This window comes from Macrosteles quadrilineatus, unplaced genomic scaffold, assembly GCF_028750875.1.
Source record: "Macrosteles quadrilineatus isolate MER2022 unplaced genomic scaffold, UCM_ALF_1.0 Scaffold_4__1_contigs__length_99947679, whole genome shotgun sequence".
NCBI classification, from domain to species: domain Eukaryota; kingdom Metazoa; phylum Arthropoda; class Insecta; order Hemiptera; family Cicadellidae; genus Macrosteles; species Macrosteles quadrilineatus.
This window is the reverse complement of record NW_026542597.1, coordinates 79041278-79067512: the sequence shown is the minus strand read 5'-3', so window position 1 is coordinate 79067512 and position 26235 is coordinate 79041278. Positions and strand designations below refer to the sequence as shown.

Genomic DNA, 26235 nt, shown 5'->3' with positions numbered 1-26235 from the left:
TGCGGAAATGAGATTTATTCATGGTACGCCTTTAGAGAACTCACAATCTGTAACCTGTGGGTGACAGTAACACAGTTTACTTTGACAACAATCGGATTTGCGTGGAGAAACATCGGTTAGCTGCTTATAACAGGAAAACTCAGATTTGTCTTCAAACTGAGGAAAACACAGTGTAAATACTGTAATGAATAGATTGGAGTAAATTTTTTTCATGAAGTAAGTGTGCTTTAGTCAATCTAGAGACAAGGATTCAGGTAGCTATATTCAACATCTAATAGGTCAACTTTTATTTCAACCATTTTCTGAATATTTAACAAGGACTAGTACTGCAGTAGCAATACACTACTTTAACATAGCGTGATTAAAGGCAATATTTTGAGGCTACTCAGGATAACAAAAAGACGCAATTCTTTGGGCTGAATTCAATGCAGAGTTGTTTTAGCGTGGTTGTAGATCAAACCGTAATTAACTGTTGCATGAAACTGCTATGAATTAAAACTTCCTATTACTATGTATTTTCCTGCACACAGTTCATGCAACATGAAACCATGAAATGAACATGAAACCAACAACACATGAACATGAAATCATGAACACAGGTATTTAGTTAAAACAACGTGTTGAATATGTTCAACACGTTGTTTTAAGTAAATACCTGTGTTCATGATAGTTATCCGAATTTATTTTTAGTTTGTTTTGCGTCGTTTTAAAGTTTCCAAATATTTACTGATCTTAAAGATATATGCTATGTTATGTAAATCGAAACTGAAAACGTGACAACATAATATAGGTTACCAAACGACGGTCATTTTGTTTACTGCATTTATAAAAATATGGATACATAATGACCATTGGTTATTGTAATCTAAATCACAGTACTGTACTAAAAAATCCATTAATTGACTACACCAACACCATTATAATATGGCTGTAACAGATCTTCAACGTTAAAAATACGCATATTCATTAGTTGTACGCAATTCATTGACGCAAATGCTTTTAAGCACAAAAAAGTGTCCAAACGTAATAAAAGGAATGTAAGGGTTCTTGGAACTTTCCCCTAAGTGTAGCTAAGCCGATAGTAAAACTGGTCGTAAACTAGTAATAAATACACCATAAATCTGTCAATAACATGACCATCTTTACATCACAGATGGAACGGACGTTTTGAATGCTCTGCACTTTAGAACCGTCCATGACAACAGAAGAAATACCTTGACAGGTGTATTTATTACTAGTATTTAGGTATTAACAAAAACTTAAAAAAATAAAAACAGTTATATCTTTACCGATTTGTACACAAGCGAGAATTGTATCACTTTTTGCTTAATATCTATTGCAGATTGTTTACTTTTTTGTTATAATTTACTATCTACCATTTGTAGAATACTGTAGTACTAAATCGTACAGTGTTTGGGATACCTACATAGACGAATATTTGCATTCAAAACATACATTCCAAAAATAACAATAGACTATAATTGATTTAAGTTGTACTTATTCCAATTAAGGACATTATAAACTGTAGTTCTAACAACTGGAGTGGTATTAAAAAGCATAATCAGAACCAGCAGAATAGTACGGGCAGAAACTGCCAATATTATATTATATATAGATATTGTTAGTTTCCACGAAGTAGTTGAATAGCTTTTAAATCTACCAAAAAGATTCTCTAAAAGTGCAAAATTGTGTTCACAGGTTCTTGAATTAATTGACTTTAAATTCGCCTAGATATAATTAATGATGGTATTTCTTACATAGTTTTCAGAAAAGAATAAATGATCCCCCAACAATATCAACGTGTTGTCGTGTTTTATTGCCAGACAACTCTACAAATTAGACTCATTCAGTAAACATTCTGTAACACGGCAAACACATTTTGACGAGTCAAGGCTCAAAGGTTAATTTTTATTAGACAAGATGATTATTTAACCGTATTTCTAACATCACCAAATTAATTTAGTTTTACTTATTTCAATTAAGGGCATTAAATTGTAGTTTTTAAGCTGTATTGACACTAGTAGTCTACTACCAGAACTACGGTGACATGCCAAAGCTAATACCTATTGGGGTGGTGTCCTCCTGATTGCGAACAGTCCTGATTGCGAACAGTCCAGACTGCGAACATTTTGGGTCTACGAGGTGGAGGGGGTCGTCCGTGGGGTGGGGAGGATTCCTGATTGCGAACACACTTTGAGTGGTCGGGGTTTTCAACCCTTTCATAGAATCCCTTAACAGAACGATTTAGCCAAAATCACAACTTAAGACTTGTAATATACATAATGGAGAGGATAAATGTCCTTGAAGCCACATATCTTTATGAAACGTAGTATAATTGTACGTAAAGCCGCTTGTGACAGATTCTTTCAGACTCACAAATCCGTTCTGATAATATTTAAAGTGGTTGTTTATTTAATAGTATATTTCGTACCTAGGGCCGAAAATGAGGTTTTGCAGGCTCGAGATAGTTTTTAAGTTATCAGTTATTGTTAGTTATTTTAAGGATCAGCAATATAATAGTAAATAGTTGCTAGGCAGCGGTGACAATAAAACAATTCTATTGAAATGCTATGGATACTGATTGTGTATTTAATATGCATTCATGTGTTAAGAAAGTAGGTGGGCAGCTGATTTTGCGGCCCTAGGGATGTAAAAACCTGCTCGGTCCCCAAATGACGATGACAGCTGGCATGGCCAGCAAAACGTAACTTCCAGCCACCAATTGACGTATGCAAAACAGCTAAAAACATCATGGTGTGGTGAAAAATGAATTACAATATGTTTGACTTAAACAAGCAACTACAAGAACTAAACAATCTCAGAATAAAATAAATAAAACAACCATTTCATATGAATACTATAGTTTAACACAATTAACCGAAATAACATGCATTTGCCAATATCACATTCCAAACTCAATCATTACCTAAAAAAAAACATCAATTTAACGAGCAATTTAAATAACAACTAAAACAAATACAATACTTACATACATCTTACATCCGAAATAACATGTATATGCATTATACATTACAAACACATTACAACATCAATCATTCAATCACATTCCCAACTCAAGCTCAACAACAGCGACTAAACCATCTTTAAACAGATTACAAAATATTTGTTCGCAGTCTGGACGCCTCATGTTCAGGTAGTCTACTGCATTTTTGATGTGTTCGCAAACAGGATTTTTGATGTGGTCTGGACTGTTCGCAATCAGGACACAACCATTGGGGTGGGTCCCTATCGTTCTTCACGATCGCTTCGCTACCAGCTACAGGTGGTGACAAAAAACTACCCCAACATCAGACCAGTTGGCCTTGTACTAGTACCACCCCTCTGAGCAACGGAAATGTTTACATTTAAAAATTTTTCAAACTTAAAATTATCGTGGATGAATTTGCACATCTGCAAAACGTCATTTTACCTTGCTTATATACGTCAGGGCTTGAGTCATCTTGTTATATTGTCGTTTAAAATAGCCAGTGACAAATTATTTCTGACGTATACCTGCCAGACACAAGTGATAAATTAAACCGTAAATAAACCTGCAATTGCAACAAACTTGCGAACCAAACAAACTTTCTGTAGACTCTACGTTTTAACATTGTACAATAATTTCTGAATACCTTTTAACAAAAAAACTACGTAATACTTCTCGTGGATACATCAATATAATTTAAAACAAATGACACTGATCTTCAATGGTAATATATATACTTTGAGTGATTTGGTATATGTATATGACATTAATTAAGCAAATTGAGCTTGCACAAAATTACAGTACGTACTTAAACCAACTAAAATTTATTTTTCCGCCCTTACTATGACAAAATTTATTTTAAACCAATGTACAAATAAATTGAATTTTGATGACAATTTAAAATGAGCTAATATTTTGATAATTATCCAACATAGGCCTAATATATCAAATTGTACACATTTTTTCCACCCTTATATTTTTTGTACTTAATTCTTTCTTTAACTCAGCAAAAAATAATAAACATCTTCATTCTGAATGAAAATAAATGATACATTAGTAAACCACCCAAATTGCATAAGCTCTCATCTCTTACAAAACCCATCGACTTACGGTACAGCCGGGTTATAGCATCACTATCACAAAACACAACACAACACAATACACAAGTCGGCGACACAAAACACAACACTGAACGTCCGCACTCGACGATGTACGGCGGCACACTGACGGTTAGTGATGTGCGATACGTATCGTATCGTATCGGAATATCGCGATACGCGAGGGACGATACGATATTTCGATACGATATTTGAAAAACGATACGTATCGTATCGCCTAAAACGATATTTGTATTTATATTGGCACATAGAGCGATACGATTAATGTCAAAACGATATTTTAAAGCTTTTTTTGCGCAGGCCCCCGCAGGCCGAGCAAACTGCAAAATCTGTACTCTGTGGATGTGTAGTTTGAAATAGGAGTTTTTGACGTCTGTATTTTTGGTTTTTACTTGATAATGTACCAGTCCCATCCCAGTCCAGTCCATTTCCACTAACGTGCTATCTAGCACTAGATCTGCCTGCAATCCTAAATGCTATCGGAAGGATAGGGAAACAGGTCCAAGACGTAGGGAGTTGTGAAGGAAGTAGTAAAGGCGAGCAGTGTGGAGTGTGGAAATGGATTAATGTATCTGCAATACTAAGACTGTTTTCAGAGTAAACTAATGATTTTCCCCGAGCAAAGCTTGGTCCCCAGGTACTTATATAAATTTGCCGTTTTTAGGTTAGGTAGGGGAGGGGGGAAACGATACGATACGTATCGTTTTTCGATATTTTTGACGATACGATTCGCGTATCGCGATACAGACGCCCGATTCGATACGGCGATACGATATTTTTTTCCGATACGTATCGTATCGCTGTATCGCGATACGCGTCCGTATCGCCCATCACTACTGACGGTATATTGTTGTCAACACTGCGGCATGAATGGGCAGGTCTGCCACCCTACCATGTACACTCAGGGGTGCCAATATACACACTGATAACGTGTAATACTGATAACACGCATAACGGTTTGATAACCGATCAGTGATTAGACAGAAGATGGGATAAGATTATAGCATAAATTTAAGAATACAGCACTTTGTTGTCATGTTTGGTAAGAATATTTTATAAATAAAATAGTACATTATTAAAAGGTGTCCAGTGCACAATGGAAATTAAATTCAAGGACAATTCCTGGTTTTTATCGAATTTCCCTATAGGAGAGTAGCTATTACTGTAGGTGAGGTGGGTAAGACCTGGATACGGGACCGATATATGCTTTTTCATTTTGAAGACCCTAGAGGCCAAAAACATTATTCGTTCAAATTTGTTTATGCTTTTTTCACCTAGGTGTACTCAAAGATTAAGGTGGGAACCAAAAGTACAGAGAAACATTTTGAAACAGGCAAAAAACACGGGAATATTGGCGGAATTTGAGCCCGGTGCTTGTTAGTGCTCTTATCACTATATAAATTGCACCTCAAGTTATTATTGAAATTAAAATCAATATCTTTAAAATGGGTAAAAATTGAAAGGTGCAAACAACGCTTAATGTTCTGTGGTACAAAAAATTATATGGATTCTTCTCAAAAAAGTAAATTAAAACGATGAATGAAGAAAACCTGTAAACATAATTAGTTTCATCTTAGTTTCTGTGTTATAAGTACCATAGGTCATTTCGAGGTCACTAAACTCTCTGGTGAGGTCAAAGTCGTGATCAACAAACCAGCACGGCGTTTTTGTGGCAATTATCTCGTACTTTGAAGCCTTACTGCTTCTGATACAGTGTTAATTCAAAACTGACAGATACACGGTTTTGTAGATATTTTCCTCAATTTGTTCAGTAAAATCATTGTCTTATAATACAATAGGACTTGTAATTTATTCAACTCAAGTAATATTACTTCATCAGGGCGTGTAGAATCACATTTGCTTCGCTCTAATTTTGGGACGGAACTGATGCTGATGCAAGTTTAGGAAACCTCTTCTCTCTTGCATCAAGCTTGCAGTATGTTTTATTTTGAAGAGGTTAAAATAAACTCATTATTATTTTACTGTACGTAGTGTATAAGTGTTATTTGTATTTTGTTTTTAGTTTCGGCATGATTTATTCCAAATTATTTACTATAATTGTAGTAATTTAAAATGTTTTTATTTATTATGATCGTACTGAAAATGACAACCGTGTGCTCTATTTTACAGCTGTACAACAGGAGTGTACCTGAAATTGAACACCCTGCTGCAGCGAACCTACACACTAAGCTAAATTTTATCCTATTGGATTTGCACTCAATTATTTCCTATTTAAATAACATTGGGTTTAACAAGTATATAGGATTGCTGCTTCTAAAAAAGGAAATAGTATGCTTTAAGTGAAATGTTTTGCATGTGTGTGTGTGTGTGACTGTATGTTAGGGAAGATGAATAGATTTATGCTATTTTATTACTAGCTATGTTACAAACTTTATTGTATTTTTTGTTATTATTTTAATGTTATTATTAGTTTTTTAGAGGTTAACTGTAAGAAAAGACCATGTGGTCCTAAGTTCGCCTCAATAAAGAAGCATTTTCATTTCATTTCATTTCAAATGTTAATAGCATAGTATAAAATAAAGAAATCTGCCAAATTTGATTGAAATGTAGCAATAAAGAAACTACAACGTTTGAACTTATTTTCCATAAAAATAACATGAGGATTTAATGTTTATAATTTTTTTCTCCGTAACAATAACTTGCGACCACTCTCCGATTACGCATGATGAAGATTGGTGTAACTGGTTTAAAGCCGACCAACATTGTAACATGATAATGCTACAAATATCTCACAAAAATACTAGCCTAAGAAATGGTGTACAAAATAATGAGAGAATGGATAAACAGTGGATTATCAAAACAATTCTTCCATCTGCCAACAAAGCGGAATAAAATTAATTGGAAAAGTTTTATAGAGTCAATTTCTAAAAATATTAAAAATACAAAATCTATAGAAAAAATACCAAGAAACAGCAGTTTATTTTGTACACGAGAACGCTTCTCCATTCAAACGAAATATCGAAAATATCTTCCCAAGAACTGTATCAAAAGAGTTTAAAATACAATAGTGAAATTCCAGGAGATATAAAAGTTTAAATGACAATTCCAGCTGCTTACTTTCAACTTGTATCCCGATGGGTGAATAAACTTTCAACTTGATCTGAGTTTGGTTACACCAGTGGGAATAAATGGAAGTTAAATTATTTCTCAATCTCATTCGACCGATAAAATAAACTTTAATTATTAAGTTACATCGCAGTCGCTACTGAAAAATTACCAATTTTGTAAAAAAAAACATGATTTTTTTATTATTTTTTTACCTTGTTCTATAGATTGTAAGGTTTCAGAAAAACATAACATTTGGTATAATATATATTTTTATCACTGTGAAAAAATACTTGAAGTTAAGCGTACACACCTCTTTTGGGGCATCAACTAGGCTTAGTATAAACTTCAAACCGCTGTTTTCCCCGACTTAATTTTTTTTTATATACAAGTTCTTATAACTTTTTAACTATTACAGCTATATGAATGGAATTTTTACCACACATTGTTTATACTATAAATCAACTTACTGTATATGGATATTGTAATTGGGTAAATAAAAGTACATTTAAAAAATGTATTAAAATGTATTACCTATAAATGTTTCTAAAACTTATTTTTGAAGCCATAACTTATAAACTTATTGAGAAAATAACATGAGAATGGACAAAAAGTTTGTGCTTTCATTGCTCTTTAAAATGAGATATCAAACAATAAAATTGGTTCAGTAGTTAAATAGTTATAAGAGATTTAATAAACCCCATTTTTTCCCGCCAAAAACTTTAATAACTCCAAAAAGTATGTAAATTTTTTTTTCTTACTTTAACAGCAGTAAATCTTTTTCTAAGACTAAATACTCTTAAAAAGTATATATGATAATTTTAAAAGGATTTTTTAATCACTAGTTTCAGTAGTGACTCCCCTTAAGTTCATTAAGTTCGTTGAATTTTTATTTTTTATTGCGTATAAAAATTTTTGTCAAAGGGTTGTTTCAGAAAATGAGCATACCCTACACGACAATTGTTCATACTGTATTATGTAGATATTATGATATACGTAGATCATACCAATTTTATGTATAAATTGAGATATGATAAAATAAGCAATAAATTGACGCTTATTTTCTAATAAGATTATTTTAAACAAAGTTAAACTGCAGACATAACACAGACAACATAATGTAGATAATCTACAATGAAAGGTCAAGAGTTGCACCATTGACTATTATATTGAAAACGTTACTTATATTTTAAGTTCATTGTTAAGCAAGTGTTTTCCACAAAAACAGTAATCTAGTCTTTTATTAGGAACGGTATTGTAATCCTCTTTATACGTAATTCGCCTTTATGTGTTCATACTACTTCATAGTCTTAGAATATCCATCGATGCAATTGTGTTTGTATCCATCCCCTCTTGTGTTTTTAAACTTAGCCTTCTTTCACACCAGCGCGGTGCGGGACCGTCCCGCACCGGACGAAGCTGTTTAGACTATTGATTCATATGGGAGCTTTCACACCAGTGCGGGTTGACCCGGACAGACCTAAACCTCCGTCCGGGTTGAAAAATCACCCGCACGAACCTAAACTTCCAATGCGGGTCGAATCCGCAAGAATAGTTTTTAGATCATGGGTTCTTATGTACGCTTTCACACTTGCGCGGGACGGGCTGGTTTTGCCCGCACATAAATCAGTAGTTTTGGCTGTCTATGCATATCAGTGGTTGAGTGTGGTTGATTTTGTTGTACTCTTGTTAATAGGCAAGTTTGCTGTTCTTGGTATTGAGGTTGAAATTTATATAGAGATTATTAGTTTGGTCAAGCTTTATATTTTGGTTTAGTTTGAAGGCCAGCGTGTATGACGAGACCCCAACTGCAGCAAACCATCTTTCATTTGCATGTTTAAATTTTTACAAACGATTTTATTAAACATGTCTAAATTATTTAATATAAAAACATTTAGCTTAACGACCACTTACATGTTCTTCTAAATATATGGAAGGAAATGAATTGTTGTTTAAGCTAAAACCACCTACAAATATGTGCATAAAAATATCAACCATGTATCAACCATATATCAACTACAGAATTACTTTATTTCCTATAGTGCACTGAAATAAAAAAAATGGTCCCAGATGTTATAGTATATTTCATAACAAGAGTAGAAAGTGAGTCATTACATATTTGAGATCATGTTTGAAGTGCGAGATTCATCCCACAGCTGTCACCATAACTTTTAAAAACACAAGGAATTGACATTTTTAGACACACGGCATCAATCCAATTAGGTTATTTAGCAAGGGGGCACTGTATTTTATTTTCGGATACAACAAGTAGCATAACCACCTTACTTTTATTTATTTGAATGAAATGCATCCAAAAATCACAAAGTTTCAGCCTGGAAACGCCCGGATCCGGGCAGCTAGTGTGAAAGGGCCTTGCGGGTCGCCCCGCATCGACGGTGCGGGACGGTGCCGCACCGCGCTAGTGTGAAAGAAGGCTTTGTTTGTATTCATTTTTCACAATTGTTCATTTCTCATCTTACGTATCACTGGTTCACACGCCTTACGGGGACATACCCTTAGCAATTGTCCCCGTAATTATCAATAATTGTATAATTATGCTAACAAGCGTGTGTGTTCACACCTCGTATCAATATCATATCCCCTTATCTGTTTTGTATAAAAACTAGCCATTTACTATACAAGCTTTTCCCAAAAATTCCAGTGAACCTAACAATATTTAATTGGATTTGAAAAGGTTCACACATAAGTTAGGTCAGTTTCACACAGCAAAATACCCACTTTCATCCTATCAAAATATTTTTTTAATTCCTTGGGACATTTTAATTAGCGAAAAACGTTATTTTCAAATTAATATCTGCAAAATTTACACAACAATAAAATCATATTTTGTTCACAACTGAAATTACATTGTCAACGACTACATGTATTCACGATCTTAATATATCGATATTCACCGGTTCGACCACACACCGGTTGCCGCGTATCACATACTGCTGTGAAAGGTCGACATACGTCTTGCGAGGCAACACACGACAACAGCGGCTTATAAATCCCTTGGTATCGAGATCACAACATGGTAGAAATATGGCGACTGCTTCTGCTGCCAAGTGTACATAGGAAACAGCTGGTTGTGAAACATATTGGAGAGTTGTAATTCATCTTTGGAAGGGATACGGTATACATATTTTATGAAGAATAGTGTGTTTGAATCACCAGTTTGCTGAAAAGTGGCCAAATTTGTTGAAAGGGTTGTGTGCCTATTACAAATGCCTAATTCATTATTTCACACGGAGTCCGTAGAAAAATATATTTATCAATTGCTGTAAATGATCAATTATGATATCGATGGAAGCACCAACATTTAACAAGCTACAAAGAATATTTTTCAAACTATTCAGGTTTGTTATCGTTATTGGTGGTTTTCGCCATCTTTCAAACGGGAAAGCGTGTGCCGTGAGGGCGAAGGCGTGGAAATGGCGGGAAGCGGTAAGTGGTTGTCTGATGACAGACGACAACAGCTGTTAGCCACTTGACACAATCAGCTGTGACCTTGCTCGCAACAGCTGTTGGTCTGATACAATGCGTACAAATGTCACTTATTGTTCAAACTCAATCTCGGATTGTGTGGGAAAACAAAAGCAATTTAGACAGTAAAATAAGAAATATTTATCATACTCCCTTAGATTAAACACAATGCACTGTACCCGACTGTACCGCGTGTAGAATTCTGTATCGAATTTTGATTCCATACAGTTACTAAATTGATTTGTTTTTTTTATATCCCATAGAAATAAAAGCTGCGATTTTTAATGGCTAATTTAAGTGATAATACGCTATAAAATATAAAGCGGGCCTTTGAAAGCGTTAATATCACCAATAGTGTACACGTGGCGGTGCTGAATAGTTTTATAGGCCAGTTATTGAAGCAATTTACAGCCATCTGCCGTGTCCGTCCAGTAATAGCTGACTAAAATGCATAGTAAAATATAGCCTGTAAAATTATTTGAATTCAATCCATTTCGTAGTGAAATCTGATCTAGAATATAACCAATTCGCTATAAATAAAAAATAAATAAGATTTAAATAATTAAAAAACTCTGTCGAAAATTTTAATCCTTATTGTGGGTTCTATTGAAAGTAAAATATAGTTGTCTACAGTTGTATGTATTTTTATTCTAAGTCTTAAATACTTCACCTATGATATACAACATCTGTTTTTCATACAGTACAAGATAAATATTCTAATTTTAAAGAACGCCTACACGCGCAATTCTACAGATTTAAAATTTCTATTATTTTAATGATTCCAACCACAAATACACATACTGACACTACGATAAAAATGCAAACATTAATTATGACTCATCATGATTCATCTTCTACCAACTGTACCACCTGACATGTTTTCAGTATTAAAATTTGGCAAAAATTGTTTTCAATTTTTTTGTGTAAATTTCAAATGCATTAGGCGTATATTCACAATCTCGAGGATGAAGAGGATTAAATCTCAAAGACTTGGTAGATACGTAACAAACAATAAAGAGAACGATTACTAAACAAATAACCCAAGGTGTGTATGTAAATTGTACAGATCCTATAGTTAGAATAATTTGCAATTTATATGTAACGAAAAAGTGAACATTATCTCGTCATATGCAACACATTTGTGTAAATCAGTGTGTTCCTTTGTGAATACAAATTGCAATCTCGGAGTTATAACTACCTGATAAAGTTGCAAGAGACAGTATGTAATACGCTACAAACTAATCGAGAACTTATATTTTGTAACAATTAACATCCACTTTGACGAAACACTGAGCAATTAGACTAATGTGAATCTAAATTGGTGATGGAAGATGATGAATAAGCTCAAACATGTTCTAATGGAGTTGTATTTCTTTAATTACTATAGTAACACATTAAATATTATTTTGCGATCTACTATAATACAAGACATTTTTTCACATGTCTTCAGAATATATCTAAGTTTGTCCAAGGAGATTAAAATGTTTATTAGACGACAAGGATTATCTATTTTAGCGAATTCCCCATATAGGGAATACGCTATTACCATTATAGTACTCCTGGTGAGACCTGGCCCCCGGACCGATTTACTTTTTCGTTTTGAGGTCCCTAGAGGAGAAAAACACCATCAGCTTAGATTCATATGTGTGTGTGTGTCCATTAGCACGATAACTCGAGCAAAAATGATCCGATTTTGATGAAATTTTGTATAAACGTGTAAACCTACATTTATTCAAACCAGTTCGCGAACCAGCATGATCGGACCATGGGAACGGGTGTTTATGGGGTAAAAATTTGTTTCTTTCATTTTTGACACTAAAAACATAAAATTTTGCAATTTCTTTCCAAACCATCTTGTAGAGCTTAAAAAATAAAATAATTTAGTATATCGAAGCGTTTTTATGTGCTTAATGGTTACGGGGAAATTAAAAAAAAGGAAATTTAAAATTCCCACGTTATTCTTGAAGAATAAGTAAACTGTCGTTGTTCGCTTGTTTATGAGTATATTTTGATCACATTTGGAAAATGCATTTATTTCATACTAAACTATTAACATTTAAAAAAAAACCTTTTACCCTCCCTGTTGCAGCAAACCTAGAGTACTCGATAAACTAATACTATTTAAATTGGGGGGGGGGATGTATTCCCTATTTAAATAGCATTAGTTTTTACAGCATTTTAGTGTAAATCCAATTAGGCAAATGAAATTCGCTTAGTCTGCAGGTTTGCTACGGCCGGGAGGGTATTATCACTTGGTACAGTGATAATATCAAACTGATTCAGTGCAGGAGCAAGTTCGTTTACGCTGTATCTCATTCCCGGCTATCCAAAGCCACTTACAAGCGACATTATACTGACCTTCTCTTGACATTTCATGATGGCCTAATTGCTGACCTAACAGAGAGTTTGTACATTAAAGTATAGAGCATGTCTTCCACAAAAATCATCACCACTACAGAAAATCCGCAATCTAAATGAAATTCCATGTAATTTATTGATTTTTCCTAATGGATAAGATGTAAAAAGAAAATTTTACGTATATATTCACATGATATAAATATCATTATTATCAAAGGGACTTCGGTCCTCTATGACGAGAAAAATTCAAACAAACTAGAGGACCCATGCTGCTCCGCAGCATTAAAATAGATACAATATCCGAGAAATAATCATAATTATGATTTTTCATTGAGTAGTACAGTATCTTAAACTTAAATTATTCAAACGATCAATAGCTCAATTCAAAGCCTATAATCATGAAAATCGGTCGGGTAGCAGAGCCAAACGAACTAGGAAAAGAATATATATATATATATACTATATCAGATAATTCGTGGACCCAGATTTAAGAACAATAACAATCAATATTGTCAAGGTTGCCTATGTCCTTGATTGTAGAGAGAAAATTAACTTCAGAATTCACTAAACCGTCAAATTAAAAAGTCTATTAGTTAAATTGCACAATACAGGAATTATACATTATATACATTTTCGAATCACTTTACATGGTAAAAAGGTGTTATTTTTCTATTTGGAACGTAAACAAAAACAGATTTTAAAAGTTTAACCTCGTATTATACACTCTTGCAATTTGTAAGATCGGGCTGAATTGTCGACATAGTCAACTAAATATTTCTTTAAACATAACCTAACTATTGAAACTATGTTTGGGCGTCAAGAAACCTTAAACAAATGCAGTACAGTACAATGGTATCATCGTACTTGACTGCAAATTCGTCGATAAAAAGCAATCAAATGACGCGTCATACACAAAAATAAAATGGGTTGCGTTTTTATTTGTAGCTGTTGATATTGTGGAATTTTGAATTATTGGTCAGAAAATTATTAATTTTTACGTTCAGTTCAGAGATAATAATATAATGTGTACAGTGAGCGCGAGGAAAATGAATTTCTATTAACGCCTTCGTTTAGAGCTACATTTCTTTGACACACAGTACTGCACTGCATGTTGCCGCAGTATGTTATGAAGGCGTCTTATATTGTAGGTACTGCATCTATACAGGATAGATAAAAAGATACGGACAGAGTTTAGTTGTTTACAAGTGGTTTTACGTAGATCAGTTAATTCTGAGTAGTGCCATTAATTTTCGTACTTATTTGTAAATTTGACAAAAGGTCCTTGATTTTAATACACCAATAAAAAAATGTATGCTCAATTTAGGGTTCTAATTGTAATTAAATACCAAATACTGTACAAACATAGAATAAAATAGTATATTCACAATTCTCCACGAACATTCATCATTAGTTTCTCCGAAGGAACAATATTAATATCTTTCAAGAACACTTCGGGAAATTCAGGTCAAGAGCTTTAAATCCCTACGTATAATTAAAGTACAGAAATAAATCGTCTTTGGTTAGCACAGTTCTTCCAACGTAAAATACCTCAAAGGGCGCTTAAAACCTATATTTTAAATGGCAACAAATTAATTAACTGAGGCCTATGAAATTTTATATAATGTACAAAGAGTCACAAGACATTACGAAAACACAGTGAATACTTTCCATCACGAGTGAATAGTTTAAAAATGTTATAATTAAACAAGTATATTGAAAGGTACTCACTTTGTCTCTGCTGTTGTTGGTGAAGTGCAGCCGCTCTCTGAAAAATAAAATAAAAAATTAATTTGCCATACAAATATGAAAGTAAAAATTGTCAAAAAATGTATAGTTTGAGGCAATAGTTATTTGTGCAACACTTTGCACTCGAGTTGCACATTATATTTTTACTACAGTTACCATAAAACAAATAAATTGGTAAAGACGTGCCTTCACGTTGCAAATCTGGAGTGAGACAAAGTAATTAGAGTGAGACAAAGTAATTAGAGTGAGACAAAGTAATTAGAGTGAGACAATGTTAACATTGTCTCACTGATGAGCGAATTGGCCACTTTGCTTTCTCAAATCAGTGAGAGAACATGTACATTGTTAGGTAACTGTAGGAAAAAGTACAATGATAACATGATTTGCAAAGATTGACTAGCACTAATATAACGCAGTAAAACACCAATGGCCGACGCAGCAAACCTGTAAACTGAGAAAACGTTCACTTCAATTATTATTTAATTAATTTAAAAATACTCTTAATTTAGAGTCCACGACCGGTATACGACATATTGGTTCAATTAAATTTGTATTTTGGCTACAACCACCATTTATGTATTTTTTGTGGCATTTCAAAGCGATGTATTACACGTAAATAAAAGTATTTTCAATTATTTATAAATTATATACCCAAAAAATGAAATCTATTGGTTACTTTACTATACAAATAACATGGTAGGCAGCGGTCTGGGATAAGTATTTTAAATATTCCTGTGACATACACAGACATATAGTAAAAATGTATCGTACTAATATTTTTATTAGTAAAGAAAACAAAGAATACAGTAATCCTAGGGTTAAATTTTACTAACAAAACTAAAAATAACCTTCGAAATCTTTGCAAAACGCAATTACGAAAAGAACGAATTTACGAATGTTGTTTTTCTGCACAAAACCGAATACCAGAGACACATCAGAGTACAGCTGGTAGTATCGTCTGTAGTCAGGAGTTTGCATATTGTAAACACACTGGTAGCCTTAGCATGGTTAACATAGTAAAATGCCAACTCAAATATCCTAGTACAACGTACTAGTTTCAGCCACAGACAAACTATAGTCTGGGTTTCAGCTAGCTTCATCCTAACCTTCGTCCTAGCTAGCTTAATCTTAGTACCTTCATCCTAGTACTTTCATCCTAGCTAGCCTTATCCAGCTCCTTGAAAACTTTGAGGTTAGCTAAGGAGACCGAATAATATTTTTTCCTCCAGTTCGTGTCCAGAATAGACTAGTAGCTAAATATGATAAACACATTCCTAGCTAAAACACCTTATTAGGAAGGCCTTGTCTAGCCTTTACACCTAAAAAGTGTCTAGTTCATACCCAGAAGAATAGCTACAAGTTTTTACATGTATTACATTTTCATACAAAAATGCTTACATACTTGTTGTTGAAACGCTCGTATAGAAGACGCTTGAAGACTGCTTGGATCTAGAGACCGACTGCGCGGCTTGCTGCGACGACCCTCCTTGCGTCCAGTGAACATCCATCGTAACATCACAGCCCCGACACTTCACAACTCCGAAAGGTCACAACTCCGAATGGTCACAACTCCGAAAACCCACAACTCCGAAAGCTTACAACTCCAAAATCCCACAACTCCGAAAGGTCACAACTCCGAAAACCCACAACTCCGAAAGCTCACAACTCCGAAAACCCACAACTCCGAAAGCTCACAACTCCAAAATCCCACAACTCCGAATCCCACAACTCCGAAAACCCACGGCTCTGAAATTCCACGACTCCGACTTAGACACACTAAAAATCCCAAATAACACACTGATTCACCAAACTTCCTCCAGAAGTTATTCACTTTTACGAAACTTCAACTCCGAAAAGTTATAAACCGTTTAGAATCACGGTTGCTGAGTTTTAGCGTTACATGGTCACTTTTAGGTGATTGACAGGGGTTTAGGCTACACTATTGACGATTCGTTTATTTTAGTCTTTTATTGGAATGCATATTTATTGCTTTCTTCAATGAATATCTGCATCAAAGCAAAGATCGTGTTAGTAATGTTATTATGACTTAAAATTTCGTTCATAATATCTCGAATTTTGTTCATTGGGAGATGACCGTAATCATTTAGTGACCAACGTTTCGGATCTATTGCAGCAAACCAGGTAAAGTTTCAAGTTATAATTAAACTGTTGGATTGTATCACAAAATAACGAGTAGGCATTCACAATGTCTACATATTATTACGCGACGGTATGTTGAGTATTTTCGACAATTTAACGACACAGTCATCTACCAAAGACCAAGATTTGAGAGTCAACTTCTATCATAGAAACCTTGCTCCTTACATTATTTTTTGAAATCTACAAGAAGTAAGAAGTAAATTCCTAAGTTTTGAATACTATTTAAGTCGTCATACGTCACAAGAGTTAGGATTAAGTGAAAGGAAGTCATGCAAGTGCAAGTTTAAAGTAGTTGATGGAGAAGAGGACGTAGGCATAATCCTGATAAATTATGCCAATAATGTAAATATGTGTTTGTGTGTTGTTTGTTATAAGTTATGTGTAATGTAATGTATTATGTAATTAGGATGGGTTCACAAAATAATGTTCAACATTATTATCTTACATTTCTCTATATAAAAAAACTTATTTGGTCTTATACCATACCAATTTATAATTTATGCAGTATTTCACGAATGCCTCATTTAAACAAATACACAACATGCGTTAGATCAGTAGTGTTTATATACACCCAGTACTGTATAACAACAAAAACTAGCCATGTTATTTTATCACACTACTGTATAACAACAAAAACTAGCCATGTTATTTTATCACACATGACCAACAAGTCTGCAAGTTGGGACACGTTTACGAGTTTTCACATCGACATCTCGTTACATCGTTTAAAATAGCACATCGTTATTTCCTTCCATCGTTCGGAGCACGAGATGGAGTCATTTTACGTTTATTGTCAAAACAAATAATAACCAAGTCAACTTTCCTACAACATTTGACCAATTAAAAATAAATGCTTGGATTTTTATATTTAGATACGGGTGAGGTTCATAATGTCCAAATTTCACAAACTCCAACGTCTAAAATATTAAATAAACAGTGCGTTTCATAACCTCCAAATTTCATAAACTCCAAAACTATAATTTTCAAATAATCACCGATTCACAATGTCCAAATTTCACAAACTCCAACTTTTAAATATCAAATAAACAGAGCGGTTCATAACCTCCAAGTTTCATAAGCTCCAACGGTACAGTCTCTGCCATAAGTCAATCGAATTGGCGGGATACCGAGGCGGACGGGCCGAACGAACCTCTCTGTTTTACACAAACTTACATTCACTCAACCTGCTCTGCTACACTTATTTGTTAACATACAAATTTCAAATTGATATATTATTTTTTGAATTGAAGGATAGGTACAACTAGACTATAAGGACGCAAAATACGCGTATGTACAACTAGTCGTAGGTACAACTAGACGTAGGGACCACTAGACGGAGGGACCACTAGTCGTAGGGACTACTAGTCGTAGGGACAACTGGTCGCATCCGTGCAAGCTAGGTGATACTACTTGTCGGTGGGATACACGTCTAGTTGTACCTACGTCTACTTGTACCTAAGTCTAGTTGTACCTACGACTAGTTGTCCCTAGGCCTCGAGGTACAAGTAGACGTAGGTACAACTAGACGGAGGGACAACGAGACGCGGTCCCGTACAATGGCGTTATCGCTGTCACCCCGCACCGCCCCTTCCATGCGCGCCGCTCTTCCTCTACAAGGCCGAACTGCTGTGTCCAGAGCGAGTCTAATTGATATTATTAAAATCTATCGTCGTTCACCTTTGGATTTTAATCACACCCAATGGATTTTAATTGCTTGCAACAGAAACAAATTTTGGAATTATTTGTTTGGCTAGAATATGCACGAGTCTTTTTTCTGCGAGTAATAAAACTTTTTTCCATTGCAAAAATGCCACGAACAAATGATACATACACAACTAAAAGAGTAAAAAATTCATGATAGTGTTCTCAAAATATGTCTTACTGTGTTATAATTTGAGTAAGACAAGTAGATGCATCCATTCATCCATGCATCCAAACTTTCTCACTATAATAATTTGAGTTGGATTTCTAAACTAAAAAACAATGAAAAGTAATTTTACGACTACTTTTTTTAAGTTGATGTAATGGTATTCCTGTTGATGGTATAATTGGATTGACATATTTTATCAGAATATGCCTACTTTAGATTTTATCCCTTATGCTTGCCACTAAATGTTCAGCGGGATCGTTAATGATAGGGTATATTTTTTACCGCCATACTGGACTAATAATTTGATTCTCCATCAAGGTTTCAAGTGTTTAGATACTGTAGCATTAAATATTTAATTGGTACATTAATATGTTATTGTAACAATTTTTTTTTTACTGAGTTGATATTATTTTAACGCTCAAAGAATTCATCAATATACTTGTACATCCTTTGCCACTGTTTATAGTTTCATTTTCTACTTGTCGATGGGACCAGCCTTCTTCAATCGCTTTATTATTATTAATGACGGAATCTTGATAAGTTGTATCACATCACCGTCCATACCTGCATGCAGGTTTAGTAGAGGTATGATCGGTAGGCTGTTTGTATAAATTCAATTCTCAGAACCACAGTTATCAAAGATATTTATCAGAGTTAGTTTTATTGCCGTGGGAAACATAATTATCAAGCCTCAGCCAGTAGTTTCGCGAGGAGATGGCACGGTGTATTGATGATTGTAAAAATTGTAAGATTCCAAGAATCAATGTGTTTCCTGTTCTATTTGAGATACCCGGTGTCATGTATTGTTTTGGGTCTATAAGCAGTTATCGATAAACAAAATACACTATACTTACGATAAACACGCTTAATTATAATAGAAGTAAAAAAAGATCAAATATTTTCTATCGAAACATGTGTATAATGGTGGTGGTATCTAAGCCGGGTGGTTTGTACTGTACCAGCTCACTCCTTGCTTTGCTGTATACGATCCAACGATCACATAAGACCAATAGATGTGGTGATGGGAGAATCGAATACAGAATCGAATAGTATTCGAATACAGCCCGAGTATTCGTAGATTCGAATACTTCAGATTCGTACGAATACTTTTTTGTGAATAGGTACTCTTCACCTCAGATTTTGCAGGATTTCTTGAATCTAGAAAGCGAATTCGGGGGATTCAAAAATGTATTCAACACTTTTTCAACTACTGAATTCCCTTTTGAATATCTTACGAATCCGTAGCATTCGTAAGAGTATTTAATGTTTTTACTGCAGCATTTGTTTTAATCTATTCGTTATAATTTTACCATTAGCCCTATAATTTACATATTAATCGTTAACATTTAGAATATATTGGATATTTAAAATATTATGTTACTACTGGTAGAGGGCAATTGAATAGAATTTATTATAACTACAACCGATTTATATAGTTACATGGCAAAATATCATGCATATCTGATGTAAATTATCCATACAAATGAATAAGACATATTATTAAAGATATTAATTAGTTAATATAATAGAAAATAAAACATTAATAAGACTATAACTGACCATGAAATAATTATAAGTCAAAATAAATGTACCTTTTAAAAATCATTTAATTTAAAATTACATTGAATAAATTATATTAATGAATTAATTACTGTAAAACGAAATAGGCCTAACAGTAACCAAAAGAACGGTTGCATTATGAAAAAAGAATTACACACTCATTTTCCATGCTTTGCATACTCAAAGGTGTTCGAATACAAGTATTCGTAAAAGTATTCGAATACAGGGGAGGCTACGAATTCACTGTATTCGATTCTTTAAAGTATTCGATTCTCCCATCACTAGCCGCGACGTGAAGCCAGTATTTTTCACTAATCTACAACAAGATGGCGGCTGCCGGCTGTGATGAGCCCTAGTAGCACGCGCAGCTAATTTGTTAGTTGATAGCAATGGTATCCATGACAATATGCCTTTGTATTACAAATATTTGTGTTACTAACACAATGACCTTCAAAATACGCTTTTGATTTTTTTTCTAGCGTTTACCGTTTCTTAGAAAAAGTTAGTTTACATAATTAACAACAACAACTTTTTGGGCGAAAGGAAAATTCTGAAAAGCTACAAATCTGTTTATAATATATGTATCTACATCGTATTAAAGTTTGATAAAGTTCTGATGTTTGGTTTACAATCTACGAATTTTCAAAGTGACAAGATAATTTCGGAAACTCTTTATACAACTCTCCTTTATATTCTGACTGTCATATTAATTTTTATGAAAGAGCTAAAAAATATTAATTTTTAGATGAATACAAAGAATAAAACGAAGAAAAGTTATATGTAATCCGTATTTTTCTAATTAGTTTAGTAACTTTCCTGTATAGCTCCAAATTTGAGTATCTAAACTGTATTACAAGTGACGTTGTAGGCAGAACCTGCCCGCATGACGCCACGCGGCGCGGCGGGTAGCCCCTATATTACAGTTTAAATTACAGCCAAACTACGCCAGCTAAAAATTTAAAAAAATATGATCCAAAAGGTTCAACTCTTTAGCTACAAAATCCACCGTTTTTTAACTTACCTGACCAAAAAATAAAAAAAGTAGCAGCCGACGAACTTTTTCATGTCATATTTTAAAACTCATTTAAAAGTACCGACTTTATTTGAAGATTTAAAATAGAAAATACTAACTTTTAAGCTTTTAATTAAAACCAATAGTGTCATAGACTTGTTGACTTCACTCATACGAAGTTTTAACCATATAACTTAAGTCTAAGTAGGCTAAATGTCGAGTTATATTGAAGCGGAACATTGAGTTTTGGGGCCGTTTAATAAGCTGTGGCAACCACTGTAGAGACTTCTGGCTCAGACTGTACCGTTGGAGGTTATGAAATTTGGACATTATGAACCGCACTGTTTATTTGGTATCTTCACGTTGGAGTTTGTGAAATTTGGACATTGTGAAACAGTGATTATTTGAATGTTATAGATTTGGAGCTTATGAAATTTTGAGGTTATGAACCGCTCTGTTTATTTAATATTTAAACGTTGGAGTTTGTGAAACTTGGACATTGTGAAACAGTGATTATTTGAATGTTATAGATTTGGAGCTTATGAAATTTGGAGGTTATGAACCGCTCTGTTCATTTAATATTTTAAGCGTTGGAGTTTGTGAAATTTGGAGTTTATGAAACGCTCCCTTAGATACCTTGGAGGTGCACGAAATTTTTCTTTATGGTTGTTATTTCAATCTTAAAATTATGTTTTGATTAATTAAACATTAAGATCATAGGGGGGCTATTTGATATGAATTAACTTAAGTGTCAATACTCTTTGTGCATAACCGATTGTAAGAATCTAATTATTCGTTTAGTTGGTTGGTAGAGTTACAATTTGAACTAAGTTAAAAGATTTTAGTGAAGTAAATTGATTGGTTTAAAAAGGTTTTAGTGAAGCAAAATCGAACAATACAGAAATCGAGTGGAAACTGAAGACGGGGAGGTGAAAAAGATGCAATGTGGCATGGAAAAATAACAGTCTATGAACATTTTATAAATGTTTTCCTCAACCTTTATTCATCAAAAGAGTCAAATGGCTAAATACTGCACGCCAAAAAGTATGTCGTTCAAATATTTAAACTGCAAAATCTATGCTTTAACCAAGTACTTTGTAAAAGTCTATAGTGTTTGAGCATAGCACAATTTGAAGACCAAGACTATCTATTTGGACCTACCATAAGTCTTTATCTTTGGCTCTTTAAAGCATTTGTATGTGTTTACTTTTTGAGCTTGTTCTCTACCTCTAGTAATTTACTATATCAGGCCTTGACTAGAAAACCATGATAATTTAATTACCCATCTCTACTTATCATTCGACTCGATCTTATCGATTAGTACCGAATTAAAACACGCAGTAACACGTCTAAGTATGGAAAAATTCCATCCAAAACGTCGACCTATAAAAGTTTCCAGTCTATTATTAGAATCCCAAATCTGGTACCAAAAACGACCAGACGACAAGAGTAACATATGACCTCTGACCTGTCAAGGATAACAGCCTCATCCTGCCACAGGTCAACCCACCTGCAGCTGGGACGTGTCTAAAATTGATATTTTCACAATTTTGTAATATAATATTATTTGTAATCAGTAGTTTAGCCTGTGCTTCTCAATAGAGACAAGAACTAGGTTAGAATCTGCGGAAAACTATTATTTGAACAGGAATACAGTATCCCCGAGGTCTCAGGTTCAAATCCGTCCAGTCACAAATTGCTTTAGTTTTGTGGTATTGCCTTAACAATGTTTAAAACAGTTTCGGGGTATATTTCTAGCAACCGATGATTTGAAAGACATAACAAGAAAAAGTATTGAACACCGTGTAATTTCCATTATTAGTTACAGTATTTTACAATAATTCGAGCTAAAAAAATCTTTTACTTGATTTGTTAGAACAATATGTCAAACAAACATAATTAGAACAAAGCAGATGCAGATGTTGTAGCTTTCTGTGGATATAACAATAGTAAAATGATTCTCATACTAATGTAATACATTTAAATGCCCTGAGGACATAACCTAAAGGGGGTATTAGATGAGAAATAAAGCTTCAATTATGTAAATTCTTTAATTAACATAAAAAAATTTTTGTAGCGATCTGATAACGGACATAAGTTTTAATTTCTTGCTAACCAATTATGATATGCAGACACAACAAAATACTGGGAGTAAAAATCTTACATTTTGAGCAGGAAATAATAAATTTTACTTTTACGAAAAGTAATGTACAAAACTGTACGAAAAATAATGTTATTTTCAACGACAGTTGTTTACATTGAGGTGGTTAAGTATCAAATAAAAGGAAATCACAAAACGCCGTGACAATGAGTGCTGTAGAAAGCGGGAAACTAGATCCGGAACAACAAGAAATACAATAGAGCAACTAGTTGTCCAACAATAACGGTTCAAAACAGAGTATTGTACCAATGTTACTTGTCTAGAGTTTGAATTGGGAGGTTTTAGTTATAATTATTTTTTATTTGATAATTTTTTTACCATACCAAAATTGAATGTTCAACGAATTTCACGGAATGCTTGATCCTTAACCGAAGAGAAACTAATAAACCAATCCTACAAGGGTTTTGCTTCTTAACATTTAATTACTAATTACCGTTGCGACTGAATAAAACTATAAGAGTTATATACATTTTACCTCAACATAAGAAGGTGAAACTAGTGTTATATTTGTTTAAAACTATCATTTGTCAAGGTACTGTTGTATACTATTGCGAAATGACGTACAACTTACGACAGTTTAACGTAAATTATTTAATAAAAAAATTGTGCTTCAATGAAGTATGTATCATTTAGTTGATCTATTGTTAACATATATATTTTCACTTGGAAGTACATAATTTTAAACCATAAGAATTGTTTTACGTTTTGAAGGAAACGGTTAAATTTCTGATCTTGTTATTCCACTTCTATTAACTTGGATAATCCATGGGACATGTGACCAAATTATACAAGACTAGGGATATAATTGAACCAGCAAACTTCAGGATTTAAGGCAAGCACTATAACAAATCGTCGTAGGATGTGAAAAAATGAATTTGGGATAAAGAAAGAGGATACTACGAAGCTTAGGGATGAAAGTGGGGATTCTACTAGACATTGTGGGATTTATATATCCTGCCCGCGTAGCTGAAGGCCACGATAACACAGGACGCAGGACACAGCGCTAGGCCTATCTAGGACGCCAGGACCTTTAGGCCCCTATTACACGAGGTAGCCTGGCGACGTCGCCAGCGACCAAACTGGCTACTCAGCTTGTCATGGGGCATTGCTTCTTATGGATGTTATTACACGAGGGTAGCCAGTGACGCAGCCACACTTTGGCGACCGACTGGCTACCGAGCCCCGTCGCCACTGTGGTAGCCACTGGCTACCCATATTGGCGACGCTGCGTTGTAGCATATGGAGCTTATTACACTAGGTCGCCAGTATCACGTCGCCACTCGGTTAGTTCATATCACGGGGGTACTTGCACACTGTTGTGTTGCGTTCTGTTGTGTTGTGAGTGTGTGAATTGTTCACTTCAGTTGATAAAATGTCTATATCATCCTTTATGACTCGAAGAAACTGTATTGTGACATACGAAAATAATTGAAACATTTTTTATTGTCCGCACAGAGCTCATCAAAAAGGGTGTAATATAACCCTTTTGATTCTCTTGCACTAAGCATTGGATGAACGTACATTTTTCTCTTCCTTTGCCTCCTTTTCTTCAGAAGTAACAGAAGGAGAAGATACTTAAAATCACTCATTATTCACTGTAAACACCGCTCATAACAAGTGCAAGTGCAAGACAAGCACTCACAACAACGGCGCCACGGCGGTGAAAATTCTGGCTACTCAACTGGCTACTCAACTGGTTATAGGTTTGGTGGCCAGTGCGTCGCCAGCTACTGCCGCTGGCGACGTCGCCAGGCTACCTCGTGTAATAGGGGCCTTAGTTTCGGCACCCCCACGTGAAGCACTATTGTTGTACTGACCTCTTTCCCAAGTAGGAGATATTCAGCGATATTACCGTTGATTATAGACAACTGCCGAAGTTAAGTAGTCGGTTATGGTAATTCGTTGATTGTAATCCCTACTCAACGATGTGGGTAAGAGCGTTGCCTATTGATAGAAGAAAACACCGTATTTCCAAGTTTATCTGTAGTCGGTTTAAAAAATTTACCCTAGAGAGCGAATTGATTACGGAATTGTGTCAATTTCGCAAACTTGTTAATCAAGCAGCCCGAAAAAGACAACTAACTATATACTTATAAAATATTTTAGCGTATTCTCCAATAGGGAATATACTATTACGGTACTATTATTAATAGGTGGTACGGAAAGACCTAGCGATTTACTTTTTTCATTTTGATGTCTCCAGTTGCCAAAAACACTGTTCGAATTTGTATTATGTGTAAATATGTGTGTCCGTGAACAATTTAAACTAAAGGAATTTTGCTTGATTTTTATTAATTTGAGCATGAACGTGTAGGGCTTATGTTAGATTAATAGCATTATCATTGTTTTAAAAGCATTGAAAAAGTACAATAGTGACAGTAGCATAATCTGTGAGAGGCTCTTTTTGAATTAGAAAGATACAACTAAGGCCCCTACAGATTTGATGTCTACTTCAATTCAAATATTTCTAACTAAAATCAGAGTTAATAAGTATAAAGTGTCGAATGAACTTTAGTGAGTTCCATGGTACAGAGAAATATCTCAACATCCGATTTTTTCAATAATAATATTCCATCAAATTAAAGGTGGATTCCGAACCACAGGGTCACAACATTATCACATCGCTAAAATATATTTGTGATTGGCAAGATTTGAACCCGGTTTTTCAGAAAATATAAGACACCGTTGTATTTAATGATGTACATTTGTTGA

The 26235-nt window shown here is 34.2% G+C and overlaps 1 protein-coding gene across 1 annotated transcript in view; it reads right to left on the bottom strand.

Annotated features, from left to right (window-relative positions):
- LOC128991571 (5'-AMP-activated protein kinase subunit gamma-2-like) overlaps positions 1–26235 on the bottom strand; it is a 298663-nt gene that overhangs the window by 119442 nt on the left and 152986 nt on the right. Inside the window, exon 6 of the mRNA XM_054414581.1 lies at positions 14743–14779. Coding sequence (XP_054270556.1) covers positions 14743–14779 — 37 coding nt within the window. The remainder of the gene's footprint in view (positions 1–14742; positions 14780–26235) is intronic.